Below are 20,645 nucleotides of genomic sequence, written 5' to 3'. Positions count from 1 at the left end.
GAGCACAGTAATACCATGGTCAGTAAACCATTTACCAGTGGTTTTGGCACTGTGAGCAGGTGCCAGGTCGTGCTGAAAAATGAAATCTTGATCTCCATAAAGCTTTTCAGCAGATGGAAGCATGAAATGCTCCAAAATCTCCTGATAGATAGCTGCATTGACCCTGCCCTTGATAAAACACAGTGCACCAACACCAGCAGCTGACATGGCACCCCAGACCATCACTGACTGTGGGTACTTGACACTGGACTTCAGGCATTTTGGCATTTCCTTCTCCCCAGTCTTCCTCCAGACTCTGGCACCTTGATTTCCGAATGACATGCAAAACTGAGCAACAGTCCAGTGCTGCTTCTCTGTAGCCCAGGTCAGGCGCTTCTGCCACTGTTTCTGGTTCAAAAGTGGCTTGACCTGGGGAATGCGGCACCTGTAGCCCATTTCCTGCACACGCCTGTGCACAGTGGCTCTGGATGTTTCTACTCCAGACTCAGTCCACTGCTTCCGCAGGTCCCCCAAGGTCTGGAATCGGTCCTTCTCCACAATCTTCCTCAGGGTCCGGTCACCTCTTCTCGTTGTGCAGCGTTTTTTTGCCACACTTTTTCCTTCCCACAGACTTCCCACTGAGGTGCCTTGATACAGCACTCTGGGAACAGCCTATTTGTTCAGAAATTTCTTTCTGTCTTACCCTCTTGCTTGAGGGTGTCAATGATGGCCTTCTGGACAGCAGTCAGGTCGGCAGTCTTACCCATGATTGCGGTTTTGAGTAATGAAACAGGCTGGGAGTTTTTAAAAGCCTCAGGAATCTTTTGCAGGTGTTTAGAGTTAATTAGTTGATTCAGATGATTAGGTTAATAGCTTGTTTAGAGACCCTTTTCATGATATGCTAATTTTTTGAGACAGGAATTTTGGGTTTTCATGAGCTGTATGCCAAAATCATCAGTATTAAAACAGTAAAAGACCTGAAATATTTCAGTTGGTGTGCAATGAATCTAAAATATATGAAAGTTTAATTTTTATGATTACATTATGGAAAATAAATAACTTTATCACAGTATGCTAATTTTTTTAGAAGGACCTGTATATATATATATATATATATATATATATATATATATATATATATATATATATATATATATATATATATATATAATGATGTTTTGTGATGTAAAAATCTTGAGAACTCAGAAATTCAGTTCATAACCCCTTTAAAATAACATTTAGAAGAACGGATAGCAGTTTGCTTGTTATTATTGTCTCTATTAAAGTACTATTGATTAGCACAAGTTCATTAACAGTGGATTATATGAATGAATGGATTTGTTCGTAATCCTTACCTCAACTAGTTTAACAATGTTGAGGTGGTCCAGTTTTTTCAGGATGGCTATCTCCTGGTAAACTCTCTCCAGAGGACCAAGCACCTTGGGCTGCATCCCCTGGGCTGCTTTAGGACCTCTGGGTGGAGGGCGGCCTGCACAGCGAAAGAATGATTGAGAATAAACGGAACTTAGGATGCAGCTAGGATTCCTCAGACTACTTCAACATCTGCCCCAAAGAACAACTTCTGCTGTGCTTAACATCTGCATACATATGGTTTCAAATTCAAACTTAATTGAAATGCCATACATACGAGGGAAACCATACTGTTTCATCAGCTTCTTCTTAGATACCACTTTCATTGCCTGCAAAACAAAGAAGACACAGATGCAATGAGACAAATAGACAATCTTGCAAAGACTACATAGATATCCAAACTGAAACTATTATACATAGAGGTCTTCTCAAACATAGCTTATTTCCATCTGCCTGAGCCTATAAAGTGGGTGACATAACTGACTTTTTTCCCATTTACACACTAATCAAACAGCTTTCACAGAGTTCAATCAACTGCAGTTTTCTCGTTTGCTTCTGGCCTTGATGGGACACTCAAAATTCCCCTCACAGCAGTGTTTCTGTGCAAGTGATTGCTAAAGTGAATGTGGAAATTTGGTCACAAACAGTGACTGACAGAATAAGAAGCACGCAGACCAAAGTGCTTGTGGTTCGTAAATCACCTAGTTTATATCGTTTTTTTCTCGAGAGAGGAAAAACAAAGGGTTGAGCAACATTCAACCGCTGATGCTTGGATCAGATGTCTTTGTAAGCAATTGAAATGTTAATCAAATAAATTGCTTTTGGCACACAGAACTGGGCTTTTAAAACATGTACTTCCTGGGAAACACATACTGAGTCATCTGTGTCATTTTTATAATGGAAGATGTCCATTACAGAAGAATTGTGCACCTGTGTCTTGTCTACTTTTCAACTGGGCTTCTAGCACCTGCAGAAAACATGATGTTTCGTAATGAGTGAGTGCCTGACAATTTCAAAATTCATCCTTGAGTTTCTCATGACACACTTTCACATATTGTGATGGAAAGAATTAAAAATTTGACTGAAGCACATGTTGAAACTCTGTGGTCTTTTCCCTTAATTTGTCATGCTATAAAATCCAATGTCTCAGAATAATAAATGTTTAAAACACATACAGCACCAATAAAAAGGCCCCATTTATCTTAAAACTGAAAGCATGCACAACTTATATATAACAATAACAGTTAGCAACAGGAAAAAGTCTCAAGGACAGCTGGAGGAGATCTACATCTGTATTGCTGAAGAGTTTAAATAACTCAGTTCAAAAAGAATGAAGGGGAAAACATGAATGTTTTATGAACATGTCAGATGTGAGCATGATGAAACAAAATCGCTAGTTAGAATGCAGTAGGGATGGAAAGAACTAAAGCGTCCAAATATAAATGACTGGGAAACGATGAGATGAATCAGCAAGTAACCCTAGTGAAAAATAAATATACTAAAATGTATTTGAAATACATTTATTTTATGCTACTACAAATACATTTACATATTTATGTACTTAATAAAAATACCCTGTAATTGTACTTTTTAGTACACTAAACTGATATACTTAAAGTCTGATAAATTGGAACAGCTAATTTTTGCTGTCAGGAAATAGTGCTGAGGTCCAACTAAAGATATACTTAAAGGGATACTCCACCCGAAAATGAAAATTCTGTCATCATTTACTCACCCTCAAGTTGTTGCAAACCTGTATGAGTTTCTTTCTTCTGATGAACACAAAGGAAGATATTTTGAAGAACGATTGGAACTTTGGCACCATTGACTTCCATAGTATTTTTTTTTTTTTCTACTATGGAAGTCAATGGTGCTAAACAACTGTTTGGTTCCAATCGTTCTTCAAAATATCTTCCTTTGTGTTCATCAGAAGAAAGAAACTCACACAGGTTTGCAACAACTTGAGGGTGAGTAAATGATGACAGAATTTTCATTTTTGGGTGGAGTATCCCTTTAAGTATATTTGATTGTGCTAAAGTGGAACTATTGCAAGTATACTTTAGGTACTGATATTATACAGAGATCATACTATCCTTACTAATAGTGATATTAAACACATTTTAAGGCTTAATATTAAGAAATGTGCATTGTGCAATAAAGAAGAACTCCAAATAAAGTTTAATTATATTTATATCAGTAAGTCTCAAGCGATATGTCAGTAATATGTTAATGGATTTGTATACTTAGTATTAAATAAATGTATTTTAAATACATTTTGGTATAGGTTTTTTTCCCACTAGGGAAGCAATACCTAAATAAAGTTTGTTACAGGTGGTGATGGAACTGTATTTATTGTATACTATGAAAAATACAGTAGTACACAAGTGAAAATGCCACCATATATATATATATATATATATTATATTATTATTATTTATTTATTTATTTATAATTGATACATACACACACTACCATTCAAAAGTTTGGGGTTGGTAAGATTTTTTTTAATGTTTTTGAAGAAGTCGCCTATGCTCAATAAATCTGCATTTATTTGATAAAACATTCAGTACATACAGTAAAAACAGTAATATTTTGAATTATTATTACAACTTAAAATAACTTTATTATTTAAATATATTTTAAAGTATAATTTATTCTTTTGATGGCAAAGCTAAATGTTCAACAGTTTCTTGAAACTTAAACACAAGCATGAGAAAGACTGAAAGCGTGGAGCAGGAGAAAACACATCGAGTTAAATAAAGAATTAGTTTTAATTTCAGGATTCATTCTACTGGTAAAGAAAAAAGAGAATGTGTGGAAATTGTAAGACCGGTAACATCCTGCTCATAAGTTTCTGAGGTCAGTGGAGTGCAAAGGCCAGAGACGGGGGCACTCTCACTCTACTCTGCCTTTATGAAGGGATTTGATCTCCGCCCTCTTTTCATCCTTTCTATCCAAACAGCATGAATTAATTAATGTAGCTGTAAACCAGGAGCTATATCTCACTTTCAGACACACTGTCTATTATGAAAGATGACAATGAGGAGGACAAGAAAATAATCAGACATGATCAGTTGTGAGTTTTGTTTGATCTGATTACAAGTGTATGGCGCTAAATACAGGTGTAAACACGTTCTAAAACATTTTGAGCTTGTCCACTTTTGATCACTTCCAAATACCATACATTTACCAGCCCATAGGCTCTCCCCTCGAATAAATCTGGACAGAAGTGGTTTAAAGTGGACAAAAGACAGATTAAAACACCACATGTAAAGGGGTACGTGTCTTCCTTGTCTACTCGTAATCCAATCAACCAAAATGCATCTTAATACCAAGTGTAAACAGGACCTTAGACCGTGTGTTTCCTTATTCCACACTTAAACTGTTTGACTATATCTACATCCTTTACATACATTCCACGTAGTCTCTCCATTATCAATTCTAATACAACAATAAAATGCTGAGTATAGTAATTTTATGTCACACTGCCAGATATTTCAAAATATTCAGCTATTCTGACACTGTTTCCAATGGTTAGCTCCCATATGCTGCCTGCATCCGCAAAAATAAGCACAGCTTTAACTTATTTTATGCTTATTAATGTTGAAAATCTCCCTTTTTGGATAACAGCTATACATAAATGTGACAAAAAAATTAAGAGTAGAAGGAGAAAATATATCTTCCTGACTTAAAAGCTTGAAAAATGTCTTAATTACTTCCTGATTTATTGGCCTGATTAGCAAAATTGGAAAAGATGCCCCAAAAATATCCATTTAAAAATACTTTTCCATATCACAAGTCTTTTGTGTCAGGTTCTAACACAGGGCTTGGTGGCAAAATATTACAAATGTCTTTTTTATATTTTAGGGGCAATATGAAAATAGTCATTTTTTCCCCCTTCTTTTTTTAACATTTATTTCCATTTTGTTCATTACAGATATGCTTCTGTATTTCAGTTCAAGATGAGGATAGTTACACAGCAGGACAATTTCCATATTTTAGTTCAAAACTGCTAAATAAATAAATAAAATAAAACATAATTTGAACAGATCATGTTCCGCTTGTGTGCGCTTTGCTGTCCAACCAATTAAATTATATATATCAGAAGAAAATTATGAAAATAATTTTTGTCTGTCTATCTTTGTGTTTGTCCGGTTACTGTGTTCATATTGTGTTTGTGGGCTGATATGCTCCAAATAAAATTAAGGACTGCTGCACATTCTTGCCATCACTGTTATATCACAACCCTCCCCCATCTGCTCTAATTTTCATTACCATTCAATCTATCCTGCATCTTCTACATCCTCTCTGTCATTTATTTTATTTATTTATTTGTTTTTTTAAAAAGGGACAGTGCATATTAATGGACATCTTAGCTTTTCAGCAATGTAAATATGCCAGAATTAGCCCAAAGGCTATTTTACATCTGTAGTCCCCCGTCAGGTCATCACAGTACAATTTAACACAACTAAACATAGAAATTGAATGCAAAACAACACAATTTAAAAGACGCCACAATTTTCAACAACATTATACAAGACACCACAGTTAGCAGACAAGAATTATATAATCCAAAGTGCTGTGTATGCAGTAAAGTGCCATTCTATGAATTAATGTTCAGATAAAAAAAAAAAAGCTGTGTGTAGCTGTTTAGTCCCGGAGGGTGCTGCATCTAGTATGGCAGACACACGCATACACATACAGAGTAAACTGCTATTCTATGTACATAAGGTACATTTTAATTATGTTAAAGTGCTATTTAATGCAATAAAGTGCTGGTAAAAGTAAAGTATGGTATACATTCATATGCTTAAACAATACAATAGTGAACAAACCCATACACATAAAATACAACAAATACCATTAATGGTTACAAATTTGATGTGTTTTGAGCCATTGTTTGAGTTGGTTCTTAAAACTGGGGTAAGTCGGACATTCTCTCACGTCAACCGGTAACTTGTTCCAGATCTCTGACCCCTTAATTGACAATACATGTTGTCTGGAAAATATATGCCTGATGTATAAAATTATTTATGGTTTATCTTCTCCCCCTCTTGGTCAGTTAGTTCGTATTAGAACAACTGATTATCGCCTTACAAGAGGTGCGTTAAGACAAGACTGTATCATACCGCTTAGACGAAGTAAATTTAGTCAGTCTGCCTTTTCTGTCAAAGCTGCACAAGAATGGAATAGTATTCCGACAACTATAAGAGATCTAGACACATATGCTTTATTTAGGGTTCAATTGAAAAAGTGGTTAATCAGTACTCAGATTTGTCAACATTAGAATCTCATATCTGCTAGCCATCCTATTATTGTTTCTATTTGCTTGATTGTTTTAATTGATCCAAAACTGTTTAAATAGCTTTTTATGGTATTATGTAATTATTAAAATTTCTATTATGTATTCTTAATAATTTTTTTCTTTAGGTTGACTTGTAACATCTTGTCCAGGGACTACGGATGAAAAATAGCCTTTGGCTAATTCTGGTACATTTACAGAAATGTTTTATTAATGTACAATGTCCCTGTCAAACTAAAAAAAAAAAAAAAAAAAAAAAAAACTGCTAACTGCTCTGTCATGCCTTTTTCTCTTTCCAATCTCTTTTCCTCAGTATATTGTTCCTTACCTTTATTTTGCATCCTCACTCACTCACAATATACACCTCGTGACTGAATTTAAGGCACTACTAGCATCACCAAATTCACTTTTGGCCATACAGGCCACCCCACCAGCCTACAGCACTGCTCTAGATGCAACAAGGACATCCAAATGTAAAATAATTGTTATTTACGTAAGGTACTTACATAATATTTGTCATCATCCTCGTTGTATGCCAACTTGACAACACCATATGAGCCCTTTAAGATAGAAGAAATGGATAGAGGAAATAAGACAAACAAAACACAGATTATGATGAGTCAGACTCTATGAGACTGTGCTGAGGGTCAGAGAGAGTCAGTGTCTGAATGACTGCTATGAAACACAATTGTGATTTATATATGCACGTCGATTATCAAAATTTGCAATGACAATAATGTAGGGGGGCTTACCTTCCCAATCTCACTCTTTAACTTGTATTGGTTAAGCTGGATGCAATCCTGAAATTGTGAGAGCGAGAAAGAAAGAGAGAAAAGAACAGACAGAGAGAGAATCGAATCAATATCAGCTGCACACACAAAGGAGCTGTGACACTATATTAATATATTGCACATCAGAGGGAACATGTAAGCCAGTTACAGGCAGAAACAACAAATCTCTGCATTTGTTTCATAACCTATTCCACAAGGGAAGAATGGAAACTGTAAAAGAAAAGATTTAAAAATAATTTTGCATCCCGGTTGACTATGACAGCAAATACTATCACTTAGCATTTTTATGTATTATTATTTCCATGGCAATGCTTGTCACGTGAAAAACCACCACCACAATAGCGTTGTTTGACTGATGTATTGGTTTTATTTCAATTTGACTTTTTTATTAACTACATAATGAAATATCTGATATTCAGATTCTCAAATACATCCAAGTTAATATATTTTGTCGGTTAACCACCTTTATAATGATCATGTTAGTTGATCTATAACAGAATTTGTCTGATTTACAACATGTAAATTCCTCCACTTCTCCCGAAAGACATGAAAGTAAGTGGTCAGTAAACTGGGAAAAGAACAGAGCAAACTTTATAGTTACCTACACAATGTGTGATATCAATAAAACATGTCATCAAATTATGAAAGGATTATTATTGCCGCTTCCATTGACATCAGTGCGTATTTTACAAACTATAAATGTTTTTTCCCTAGCAATACATGTATTAAAATGTCAGAAAACCTAAAATAAACATTATATGGTTGAAAACACTAAACAGTTGTCATATGATACATGACAAGTGAGAGCATCAACTGCTAAATTCAAATCAGCAGAGACTGATCACGCAACGCACTGATCGTTCCAATAACGTTAGAAAAATAGTATAAGCATGATGCCTCTGGTGACCAGCCTAGAGTCAGCAAGCTCTGAAGTATCAGATTATCTCTGGATTGTCATTCATGAAATTATGACTGAACTGTTCCACAACCAGGGTCAGACTCAGAACAAGACCACAATTGAAGAAGAAAAGGCACCTAAAAACAAAAACAGATTGTTTCATGTGAATCAGCTGGCAAGTGCAAAAAGACTTGCAAGTAGCCAAGTTGGCAAAACAATTACTATCTGGATCAGCAACCTCCTGCATTGTGAGCTGCAGAGTTTTCACCGCAGCAGGGAACATTGTGACTGCAAACAATTCTGCCCTAACAACAGAAATGTGACATTGTCGCTTTCTACTAGCTAGAATGTACTGCAAATGTTGTAGTATTATAAAGAGATGGAACAGAGACCTTTGTTATTTTAAAAAAGCATTCAATTTAGTTTACATGATTAAAAACGTCAACAAACTGTGCCATTTTCTTTTGGTTCTTTGTTCTGTTGTGCTATACTGAAAAAATGTGGTCCTAAAACTGATACTGAAAGATGGATTTACAATGGTTACATCCCTGCTCAACAACATTTCAGCAATTTCAAACAGAATAAAGCAAAGACAGAGGAACAGGAAGAAAGACTGTAGTAGTGGTAAAAGCAAAAATGAGAAGCTGAGAGAGGAAGAACTTCACTGGGGGAGGAACAACACTGAGAATGTAATGACAGATGAGTGTGAATAGAAATATATTTAAAAAAAAGATTTCAGACAAAAGTATAATTTGATACGCTGTAATAATTTTTGAGTTTATTTACAGAGAATGGGGGAATAAGATGAAGAGGTAGAGAGAGAGAGAGAGACGGGGTGAGGGCAGAAGAGAGGAAAGTTGGACTCCTGGCTGAGATCAGACTATTACTGGCACACACTCAGTGAGTTTGGCATTGCAGTAAACCCGCACCTGCACACACAAGCAGATGGTCAAAACTCACCAAGAACAAGAGCAGAGGACAATACTTAATTTCTGTATTTCACATTTAATTTACAGGAAAACATAGCTTAAAGAATGACTAGACTAGAAGGAACTAGTTTAGACAAGACCTTAAATTTGTTACATAAATATTAGGGATGAACTGACACTAAAATTATGGTCAATACTATAATTTGTAAATGGCCGATAAGAAAATAAAAAATGAAACACTAAAAACTAAAATCAAAAGTTTTAAATGCTTCAAGTAAATTTAGGCATCGCAACATTACAGGTGAAACTCGAAAAATTTGAATTTTAAAATTAGTAGGTACGGTATGAAACATGGATATTCATTTTAAGATTTGATAAAGATTACAAAGATTAATTTTAAGTGAGTGTTAGATAACTGCAAATGTAATCAGAATGTAAAAATAGAGAAAATGAGCATACACAATTAACTGTAATATCAGCTGATATCTATCCATTTTTTTTATCTCTAATATTGACCTATAACCAAATCCGGAACCAATACATTGTGCATGCCTATTGAAAATGAACAATATTAATAACATTATTCATCACATTATTAATTCATATCATTCATCAATATTCATATTGTCATGGCTTAGAAATTAAAGACCAATAGAGCCCTTACTTGAAGCAAATTGCATACATTTTAACAAAGGGATACTTCAGGATTTAGCATTGCTTTGTATCAGTATCAGTAGAAAACCAGTACTGTTTTTGAATTACCGTGTTTCCCCCCCCCCCCCCCCCCCCCCCCCCCTCATATCCCCCTGATATGAGAGAAAAATTCATTTTTAGTCTGGAAAAAATCCTCCGATGACACAAAAATCGTCATTTTGCGTCATCGGAGGATTTTTGTGCCAGAGGCTACCCAGATAGCATGTATAATCGGCCCGAGCTCGGCTGCCCCGCGGCGCCTGCGGCTCAGACTCGGCATCGGCGTGTGTTAACCGGGCCGAGTGTGGCCCGCAGCTCGCTCTGGCACATGCATTTTTGTTACGGCTGTAAAGCACTGGGCCGATTCATGTTCACCATAACTGGTAACCCGGCTCTGCCTGTATGATCTGGACCACTTCTGGAAATGACTCAGATTAAATCAATGATGGTTTTAATGAAGCAATAATTAACATAAAAATTATTTTAAAATTGACGTAAATTCCTGACCGTATCTGATGCTTGTCCAAAACAAAATATTATTATTTTTTGCAGTAATAATAATAATAATAGTGTCGTTTTACACAGAGCATTCTTTAATATTTATAACCATAGCAAAATATTTAGTTGTCATGAAGATCATTCTTTACTTTATGTATTTTAAACATGAATGCGCGCTAGGTAACATCACTCGTACAGCAGTCATGGTGATCGCAGTCGCGGCATTGGCTGAGTAGTGGCAACCGCAATTAGACAAAGTCACTTCATTTTATTGCCTATTTCAAATATTTACCACCATTGACAGCGGTCGACGGCTGTAAACTCTGGGCGCTCGGTCGGCTCAGACCCGTTTACCAGTATGAAGCCGATTTCAACGGTTAGTTACTGCAGCAAGCGCCAGCACGCATGCTCAGCTCATCACTGGAGTGACGTGTGCACAACTTTGGTTGAAATAAAACTCCACGCCTGACTTGGAATCATCCCTTCTCGATTCTGCGCCATTACGGTGAACTTGAGGTAAGTCTTGTGTTCAATTTCAAGCATCAACATTTCACGCCGAGCATAGGTTCAATCGAGTTCCCTTAACTTCTTATATTAAATCTACATTTCGAACTGTTGCTGATTAAATGTTGATTATTATCGATCCGTTTAAACTTTGTTCGTGGTCCTTTGACATGCTTCCCTCCAGATGAAACGAAAAGAAAGAATTCAGAATTCAGTTAAGAATTATTAATTAGGACAATAATTGTTTATCATGTCTAAGTAGTGCAAGTTAGGTTAATATGAAAGTGGCTCTGATTTTTATGGCGCGAACGAAGCTAACATTGACTAACGTTAGCTGGGCTGTTAGCTCTTCTTTGCAGCCAGAATTAGTACATTAGACGCCATTTTTATTGAATGCAATTTACGTGAATAATATTTACGAGCACAGTCTTTGATCTGTGGAAGAAAATAAAGTAGAACAAAATTTTAGCTGGATTAAGGCCCACCGCACAGACTGGCAACAAACATTGTCAAAGTATACACATTTTGATCCTGTAAGAAAATGTTTATTTTACTTATGTAAATTGTAATAGAGGAATGATGTGAGACTTTGGTATAAGTCATGCTGAAAGCTGGGTCATTGTCTGTTGCTGAGTGAGATCGGGACTCTTATTATGAAAATGAACTGAGGACTCTTATAGAGGAGCAGTATTGCGCCGGCGCCCTCGCAGTATGGTTACTCTGACACGTTTGCTCCTGTTTTTACAGGTATGATAACAACTTAATATGCAGACGAGTCCTGTAATTCCGATGTATGTTCATGCTGCAAATATTTTGTGTATTAATGTTCTGGGTTGTGAAGATATTGAATATGTGCAGACCGTCCGCCATTTTGTGAACGCTGTGACATGACGTGGTCGTGAAATGCATTTAATGGCCTTTTGCGCGGGGCCTGTAACAGATGCACTTTCGACATTTAACAATATCGAGAAGAAAGTCGTGTCTGAAAGCTGCAATCTTTTACTTGTATTGGTTAAAATGAATGGGCAATATCTCGTGTTTTTCCGTGGGTGCTCGAATTTGTCGGTGGCTGTTGGCTTATTTTTCATAACATGTTTGCTGGCGTTTGTCTGTGCGGTGTGAATTGGCCTATAGTTGTAGTTTTATGGTGCAAACTGAAGTAACGTATGCACTATAGTAACATTTAACCTGTCCTTCCAGAAAAATGCAGAGTTTTTTTTGTGATATGTTGCGGGCAAAAATCCTTAATTATGCGGCACGTTTTCTTAAAAAATGCGACGGAATATTTATGCAATTGCATGCGATGAAAAAAAGTGATTCCCCAAACACCCTGTTCTCACTTAATCTCCCTTAATGTAAAGAGTAATTTCTTATTACTTCCTATGCTAAGCAAGCATACTAAATCACAGATAGTGCTGGGAATATTTATTTCAGTTTTCAGTTTTATTTCAGACCTTAATAAACACATGGCTCAAACTTACAAAACATTGATGAATCAAACATGTTCTGTAGCTTTACAAAAGGAATATGCTAACGTTACAACTTATGTAAAAATGAATAAAATATATATATAAAAGTTTGCTTTCTGTTTTACAGAGTTAGCTATACAAAACAGACATCTGTTAAAATAAGTGCTTCCAATGCACAACGTGCAATATCTTACTGTAATGTAAATTTACATGTCTTGTAACATATTTGTGGCTTTTTTATTTTAGAACACCCCACAAGTACATGACACACAGAACAGGTCTTCTCGAGAGGCTGTGCCTACAGGTAGGAATTCTACAAAGTGATCTTTCTCGGTTTACTCTGACATATCTACATATAATGTTTTGCTACTAATCTGCTATGCCTGCTTTTTCTTGTCTTACAGCAATTGCCAAGGAGATCCTCATTCAGCTCGATTCTATCAGAGCAGCAGTTGCTCATCCTGGTGCATTTCCAAAAAATCTCCAGCAGTCAAGCAGTTCCAGACTTCACGCCAGCCCAGACCCAACACATTTTGGGCTCCCGCCACTTTCAACTATTGAGGAGCTACAATGTTTGGAGGAGACATTAAAGAATCCAGAGGAGAGGAAAAATCTGGTGAGTTAATTTATACATTAATCAGATCATTCCTAAAAGTCAGTCCCCACTCTCACTCATGCTATATTCCTTAAATAACTAACAGGGTTCTCGCGGGGCCTTAAAAAGCCTTAAAAGCATTGAATTTATTAATTTGGAAATAATACCTTAAAAAGACTTTAAAAGGTCTTGAATTTTGATGTTTGTTTCTTAAAAATTGTGCTGTATGTAACATCTCCGTATTGTATTTTTCCTCAAAGTTTCATTTGTCAACCATCATCGTTCTCAGCCACTCCCTCTGTTCGCTGATTGGTCCTACAAAAAATTGATTTCTGGAAACCTAAGAATATACAGCAGTCCCAGACGTAGTACTGAAGGAAAATGAAATTGAGCGGAAGTGCGTAGGAGGGCGCAGCCAGGCTAATTTCCCATGCCTGACAGCGCTGGTCAATGGATTGATCTCTATGAAGTGAAACATCAGATACCATATGTAATTTGAGTAAAAAAATAAAATAAATAAAAATAAGATATTGTTTGATAAGTGCTGATTGAAGTCCGTGAAATCCAAAAAAGTAGTGCTTTACGTCCTTGAAAGTCCTGGAATTTCATAATGACAGAGTCTGTACGAACCCGTCAAATATAAATCACCTTATAATGGGAAGGTTAATTTGTCATTTTTCAGATCAGGTCACATCAGGTGCTCCTAAATGTTTGACTGTGCTCCTAAACTTTTTAAATTAAAAAGAAATGTAAGTGTAGAGGAGAGCCTTGCATCCAAATTAAGTTTTGGTGGTTGCAGAGTAACATCACATGGTCATGCTGCCCTCTTCTATCTTGTGTTTTTCTCAGATGCAGTCCGCCGGAATGCCCTGACCAAAGACTCTACAGAAAAGGAAATAGAGCTCCTCATCACCAGGTGGCTGCAGCCTCTGATAGGGATGGTGGCCGAAGCCAGAGGGCGAACAGGCAGACAACATAGACCTCAAAAACGCAGTGGGATTAAATGTTTTAAAGTTACAAATTTGATATTGGAAATTAGTATTTTGAACTCCTTGATTTTACATTAATGCTGTGATATTTCAATATCTGTTATTAATGTGTGTGCCCTTGTTTATATTAAATGGGGACCAAAAGTCCCCACAAGTATAGTAAAACCTGAGATCACCTACATTGTGGGGACCAGCCAGTGGTCCCCATGAGGAAAACAGCTTTTAAATCATACTAAGTAATGTTTTTTGAAAATGTAAAAATGCAGAATGTCTCCTGTGATGGGTTGGTTTAGGGGTAGGGTTAGTGTAAGGGGACAGAATATACATTTTGTACAGTATAAAAATCATTATGCCTATGGAGAGTCCCCACAAAGATAGCGAACCAGACGTGTGTGTGATGAGCTGACTTTGTTAATTTAAGTAGTGTCCTTCATTCATCAGAGGGGAGAGAAGTGTGGTCCAATAAAAAAAATGCATTAAACATGAAACCTGTCTTCCTTGTGCTGTTTTATTTAAGTTTATCTTGCATAAATAATGGCTGCTCAGCTATTTTAGTATTAACCTGACATGAATGAAAAATCAATAGTTTAAATAAGCCAAAACAAGGAACGGGATTGGAGGGGAGCGTTACGTCCTCTCACTCGGGGTTCCGCAATCGGGCCGCATTAAAACCGAGCGCTCGGCCGAGTGTTTAAGCCTTAATCGGACCGCGTTAAAACCGAGTGCTCGCAGAGCAATCGGACCTAGATTCATGCCGAGGATTGGCCGAGTGTTTTAGCCTTAATCGGGCCGCTCTCGGCCCGCACAATTTTTGCTAGCTGGGTAAAGACTACAGCCAGTGTTCTGCATGTTTTCACCACGCCCATATGGGGCGGGATCTCACTCACAGAATGTAAAGATAGCGTCAGCCATCTTTCTGTAGAAGCTAAGCTAACAGGCTCTTGCCTCTTGGTCTGTGTAGAAAGTTTGTATAGTAGACTAATCACTATGCGGAAGATAGTTTTGAAGTTGAAATGGCAGAAGGGGATTTCGAAGATCTGTTGCGAGAATCTGATGCTCGCGGCTACCTGTACGAGCCGCAATACCGCGATAAACAGTTGCCCGGCCAGACTCGAGCTGGGGCGGACTGGCGGTGTCAGTGCTCTCGCTGTGCGCCTATGGAAACAGACATAGAGTCCTATTGCTGTCGCGAATCTCAGCGATTCCATTTTCTTCTGGACGAGATCGCTGAATCCGCAGAGCTTTGAGTGTGTAAAAGTGTTAATATTCATTATTTTTTTAATTAAAAGTTATAACTCACATTGGTTGTGGTTCTTTTTATAAACCTTTAGTGTTACTAGAGTATGGATTAGCCTAGATAATGTATTAGCTTAGAGAAATAGTGATTTCAATTGGAGGAAAACAGTTCATATGCAGAGCTACTAAGCTACTCTGTTGACATGGTCCTGCCTTGCATCATATTTTTAATGTGAAAGTCTAAGTTGTGTTAAATACATTAGGCTAGTACATCCCGATACAACGCAATTTAGCACCATTTCGAAGGAAATTTATCAAATACTCACGATGTATCAAAGCAGGCCTAGTTGTATCCATTTTTCGGATTCTGCCGCCTGTAACCGGTAGGCGTGGTTTGGGAGTGGCCTCGTAAGGGCAGCAAAGTAAGTGCATTCTGGGAGTTGTTGTCTTTCAGCCACATGAATAAAAAATAAAAAAATTCTGCCTTTTTCTCAGTCTAGAATGCTTCAATTTCAAAAATAATTTCACATTTCTACTATATAAAATGACCAATATTAAATACACATTCATCTTCCCAGAGGTGAAGTATCCCTTTAAGAGGAAGAGAAGAGAGTAGAAATATCCACACACAAAAAAAGAGGAATAGTGATGTGGGAAGTTTATTGTTGTCTACTGTATGTTATGTTAGAGAAAGTTCAAAAGAGATAGCTGAGGTTTTCACAGAGGGAACAGACGAGGATTAGCGCACAGGCTCAATTTTCAGTTTGGTCCTCTTCCAGGTTGGTCCTTTTTTTCTTTTTAAACCGGATAATCTTGGGTTTAAGTAAGGTATTACCGTATTGTGCATTCAAATGTTGTACAATAACATCTGGGATCACAGGGTGCAAGTAGTGTAGGTTTGTGTGCATGTGTGTGGGGTTAATGCTGGAGAGGGAGCAAAGCATTTTACAGAAAGGGCATGAGAGCATCATGGACAAAGGTCAGTGAAGAAAATAGTACAAGAGAACAAACTGGAAAAGGGCAAAAGGGAAACCGAAACAGAGACAGAGAAAGAGCAAAAGCAAAGAGAAAAGAAAAAAGAAATATCCAGCCATATGAAACCTGACAGTCAATTATTTTGACTGCTCTGTGCTCCATAAAACAGCCTCACATTACTGCTCACACTTCAGAGAATACCCCAGATTTTTTTTTTTTGCTCGTCCTGTAAGTCAAAGAAAACAGTAGAGTCTCAAAGATGTGACAAGCTCCTGGGATGAAGAGAGAAAGAAAGTGAAAGGAGAGAGAGAGAGAGAGAGAGAGAGAGAGAGAGAGAGAGAGAGAGAGAGAGAGAGAGAGAGAGAGAGAGAGAGAGAGAGAGAGAGAGAGAGAGAGAGAGAGAGAGAGAGAGAGAGAGAGAGAGAGAGAGAGAGAGAGAGAGAGAGAGGATGAATAGAATGAGAGGTTGAGAGCCTCAGCATCACATTATAAACAGACTCAGGTTAAAAAGGGAACAGGACACCTCAACCTCAGAAATATCATGAATTATAATTCACATAAAATGGGTCTCATTCACAAATAATTGTGTAAAAGTTGGATGAGATACACATCACTTTGTTCTTACTCCGGATCTAATGTCGATGAATCTAGATTACTGCAATTAAAGGGGCGTGACTACCTACAGTTAGTAATTGGCATAATACACACCCATCATTTCCATTTAAGGTATTTGCTCTAGGGTCACTTAATTTTCTATAATATATTTTCAATATAAAATTTTACATTTTTAATAATGCAAATAAACACTTAGCATTAATTCCATGGTCCCTAAGTTAATTTTTTTTAATTAACACTACCGTTAAATTATTATATAAAGTGCATGAGTTAGCTGCACGATGGTGGAGAATTTACCAAAAAGAGTCTTTAATCAACAAATCCAACAAAAGAACATGCAGGAGTTCACAGGAGAAAGCTTACCAAAATAACCACGAATAACATAAATGACACCGCAAAAAGAACTGAATGAACTGAGGGCTTAAATACTGTACATATGGGAAGCTAATTAACAGGAAAATGAGAACAAAGGAAACAGGAACTAAAATGAAACCAAAACTGAACATACACTTGACATGCTGTTCCTTTGAACTTACAATTCTTTAACAAATCCCGTAAAAATAACGGGTTCCATAAAAAAAAATATAAATAGTACAACAGTTTTCACACCAAATCAGCAATATATATTTCTAAAGGATATCATGTGACACTGAAGACTGTAATGGCTCCTGAAAATTCAGCTCTGTCATAATTTACATTTTAAAATATATTGAAATAGAAAACAATTATTTAAAATTGTACTACTATTCCATGATAGTAGTGTGATTTTGTTTTGTGTGGGTTTTTTTTGGTGAGCATAAGAGACTTCAAAAATTGAAAAAAAAATGGAACTTTTGAACTGTAGTGTATATTTTATCCTCAATTACTTATTCATCATGATTTCTGCATGGAAAAGTTCCTAAACATGTTTTATGTACAAATATAAATGTATATGTAACAGGTACATAAAGTGTACTGTTGAATGTATGTAAAGTTTATTAGAATTCTCACAAAATTGTTCGTTTACGTACCTGATATGACTGCCTAAGTGAAGTGAGTACCTTTCCCTTTAATTGATGTGATGTCATGAGTCAATATAATTTCCTGTTCTGTCCCCTCCTCTTCTTCTTTGCATTGATGATGCAGTGAGAGGTGAGGTTATTTTGGCCTCCCGATAATCTGCTATTATGTCTATATTTTCACTCTAATCTATGTATATAATATTATTTTACCTATCTGTGTGGTTATTTTTGTCATTTCATCCCGACTAAGTGATAGTTTTGCATCTGGGCCTAAATGTGAAATGAGAGCACACGTGATAAGTGTACATCACATTTGTTTTATAGAGTAAATGAGGGCGACTCTCACACTAAGAGGCTGATTACATTTGTTAGTATATCAGGTATGTTTTCTGTTATATGCATGTTATATGTGATTTATGCTCTTTGCATTGGTGATGCAGTGAGAGACAGAAATAAAAGATCAGTGAAACTGCCGAATGCTGTCCTGTTCTTCTCATACCAACCAAAAACACAACGCAGAAAAGAGACCAGTTACATATACACAGTTAGAGAATGAGATGCAATGTAATGCAATTCCCTCAAGATGCAGCATCCAGTTAATTAAATAACTAATTGTGAAGATAATGAAACTCATAGTAATATAATTTCTCTCCAGAACAATATCAATCAATGGAATTGAAGCCCCTTGTCCACCAGTGACAACCATCTCACAAGCACTAATGTACATCATGGCAGAACATGCAAGGATGTGGGAAAGATATGCTGTGCTGTATGAGGCTAACCTCTAACTAACAGCGATCATTTCAGAGACTCATATGAAGATCCTTAGAAAACGCAATGTTTGATTTCTTCTTATTCTTCATAAGAATGTGTGTTCAATTGCTCATTACACATATTCTTTCATTTATAATACAGATGTGAAAAGATTTTTGTGAGAAATAAAATCTATTAAAATAAGTATATAAGATTACTCATGATTTGGTTTATCCTAATTAATCTACATGAATCCATGATTAATTGAACTATATATATTTTATCCTTACGAAATGCCATGCTTTCTGTCTGAATGCTTTTACATCTTCTATTAAAGAATAAAATAATTCATAAAGATTTTACCGCTAACCTGCAGTGGTCCACAAATGGATTTTTCATAAACCGTGTTTTTGATGATATTTCATACTTCGATAATTATTAAATTCCATACAAAGACTGCAAATGACTTTATCATTGTTAAAAGCACACGTGCTGACCGCAAGGTCATGATCTGACCACATACATATATTAATTAATGACTCTCTTTCTCTCTTTTTTGCACTTCCTGCTGAGAAAAACACCATAAACCAGCCTAAGCTGATTCACAGGTCTTCCATTCTGGACAAATTGGCCTGGGTCGCTAATTTTAGAGGGGTTTTGTGCACTAATCATCAAGTCAGTTTGGAAGATCAGCTAGTTGATCAGCTAAATAAGTTGAACACCAAGACCAACTTAATCAGTCTAGGCTGGGTTAAAGGATTAGTTCATCCAGAAACAAAATTCTGTCATAATCGTTCCAACTCCATGACAATCTTTTTTTCTGTGGAACACCAAATGCAGTTTTTAATAACAAACTAAACATGTTGCCCTTTTCCATCCAATTGCAATGAATGGACACTAAAGCTTTCCAGCTGAGGCCAGTAACAGTCTGTATGCAGCTATGCACACTGGATGAAGCCAAGATACAGTACAATCACAACATCTAGGTCTGTTAGTCGGACTACACTTAAGTCAGACTGATATGGTCAAACTGAGTTTAAAGCAGTACACTTTCACACATACATGCTTTACTCCAGTTTGTTAATGTTATAGAGTTATTAATGATAACTTATTTACAAATAGGACTCATCCAGTGGAGCTCACTTACTGACTCAACTGAATGAGTTTGATTTGTAAATATTGATAAATATTGACAGTTTTAGTAAATAAAATACTGCAAATACTCCAGTATGAACATTAAAATGATTCAAACTAAATAGCTTTAGAGTTACGAGTGTTTCCCCTCTGCGGCTATCACTGGAGAGGTGTGAGAGCAGATGAGGAGAACCCGACCAGCTGATGCTCCTCTCTGGCTTAAACCAAATTAACACACACACATCCAGGAAGGGATGCTGAGGCTGTGTATGAATGAAAATAGCCTTATTAAAGTATGGCTGTATGGGTCACCACATGACCTGTCCTGGACACTAATCACAGGAAATTAAATTAGCTTCAAACACGCACGCACGCACGCACGCACACACACACACACACACACACTTCATGCTATGTAAGAGAAGTAACCAGATTTCTCATATACCATCGGCATTCAGCAAATAGACATTAATATAATTTAAACATGTCTTTGATTATCTAGTAAATATTTAATTCCAAGAACCGTACAAACTTTAAGAAATCTGTTCCATCCATGCACAAATCTGCTGTCACTGAAGAAACACGAGCAACAAACCTTAAGCCATATGATAACTTTGTTTGAAAAACAGGTTGAGATTTAATTCTACTCAAAATCTTGCTTTCAGATCTCATTTGCATTTGCGTAAATTCAAATGAGCCGCATGTTCACCAGGTTTTATGGCAGTTAAAAGTTGACCGCTATGTCATATTCACTGTGTTTTGTATGCAAAAACAGCATTACCTAGTATTTTTTTGTAGAGAAAATATGATTTCACTGTGCAGACTTACCATATTACTTTATATACTTTCCACCATTTGCCATTTCTTTTACCATTTACATTCTTTTTTTTTACCATTGTACCATTTTTTGTTT

At 36.5% G+C, this 20,645-nt stretch overlaps 1 protein-coding gene across 5 annotated transcripts in view; it reads right to left on the bottom strand.

The window, feature by feature from the left end:
• The window catches only part of camkk1a (calcium/calmodulin-dependent protein kinase kinase 1, alpha a), a 120,090-nt gene that overhangs the window by 22,044 nt on the left and 77,401 nt on the right, over positions 1 to 20,645 (bottom strand). For all 5 annotated transcript variants that reach the window (XM_056267376.1, XM_056267379.1, XM_056267381.1 and 2 more), the window contains 4 exons: positions 7,405 to 7,452; positions 7,159 to 7,212; positions 1,628 to 1,679; positions 1,335 to 1,468 (listed from right to left, as the gene is read on the bottom strand). In XM_056267376.1, coding sequence (XP_056123351.1) covers positions 1,335 to 1,468; positions 1,628 to 1,679; positions 7,159 to 7,212; positions 7,405 to 7,452 — 288 coding nt within the window. The remainder of the gene's footprint in view (positions 1 to 1,334; positions 1,469 to 1,627; positions 1,680 to 7,158; positions 7,213 to 7,404; positions 7,453 to 20,645) is intronic.

Source organism: Rhinichthys klamathensis, unplaced genomic scaffold (genome assembly GCF_029890125.1).
Source record: "Rhinichthys klamathensis goyatoka isolate OS25496 unplaced genomic scaffold, OSU_Roscu_1.1 h1tg000259l_1, whole genome shotgun sequence".
Taxonomy (NCBI): Eukaryota; Metazoa; Chordata; class Actinopteri; order Cypriniformes; family Leuciscidae; genus Rhinichthys; species Rhinichthys klamathensis.
This window is presented reverse-complemented; position numbering and strand designations above follow the sequence as displayed.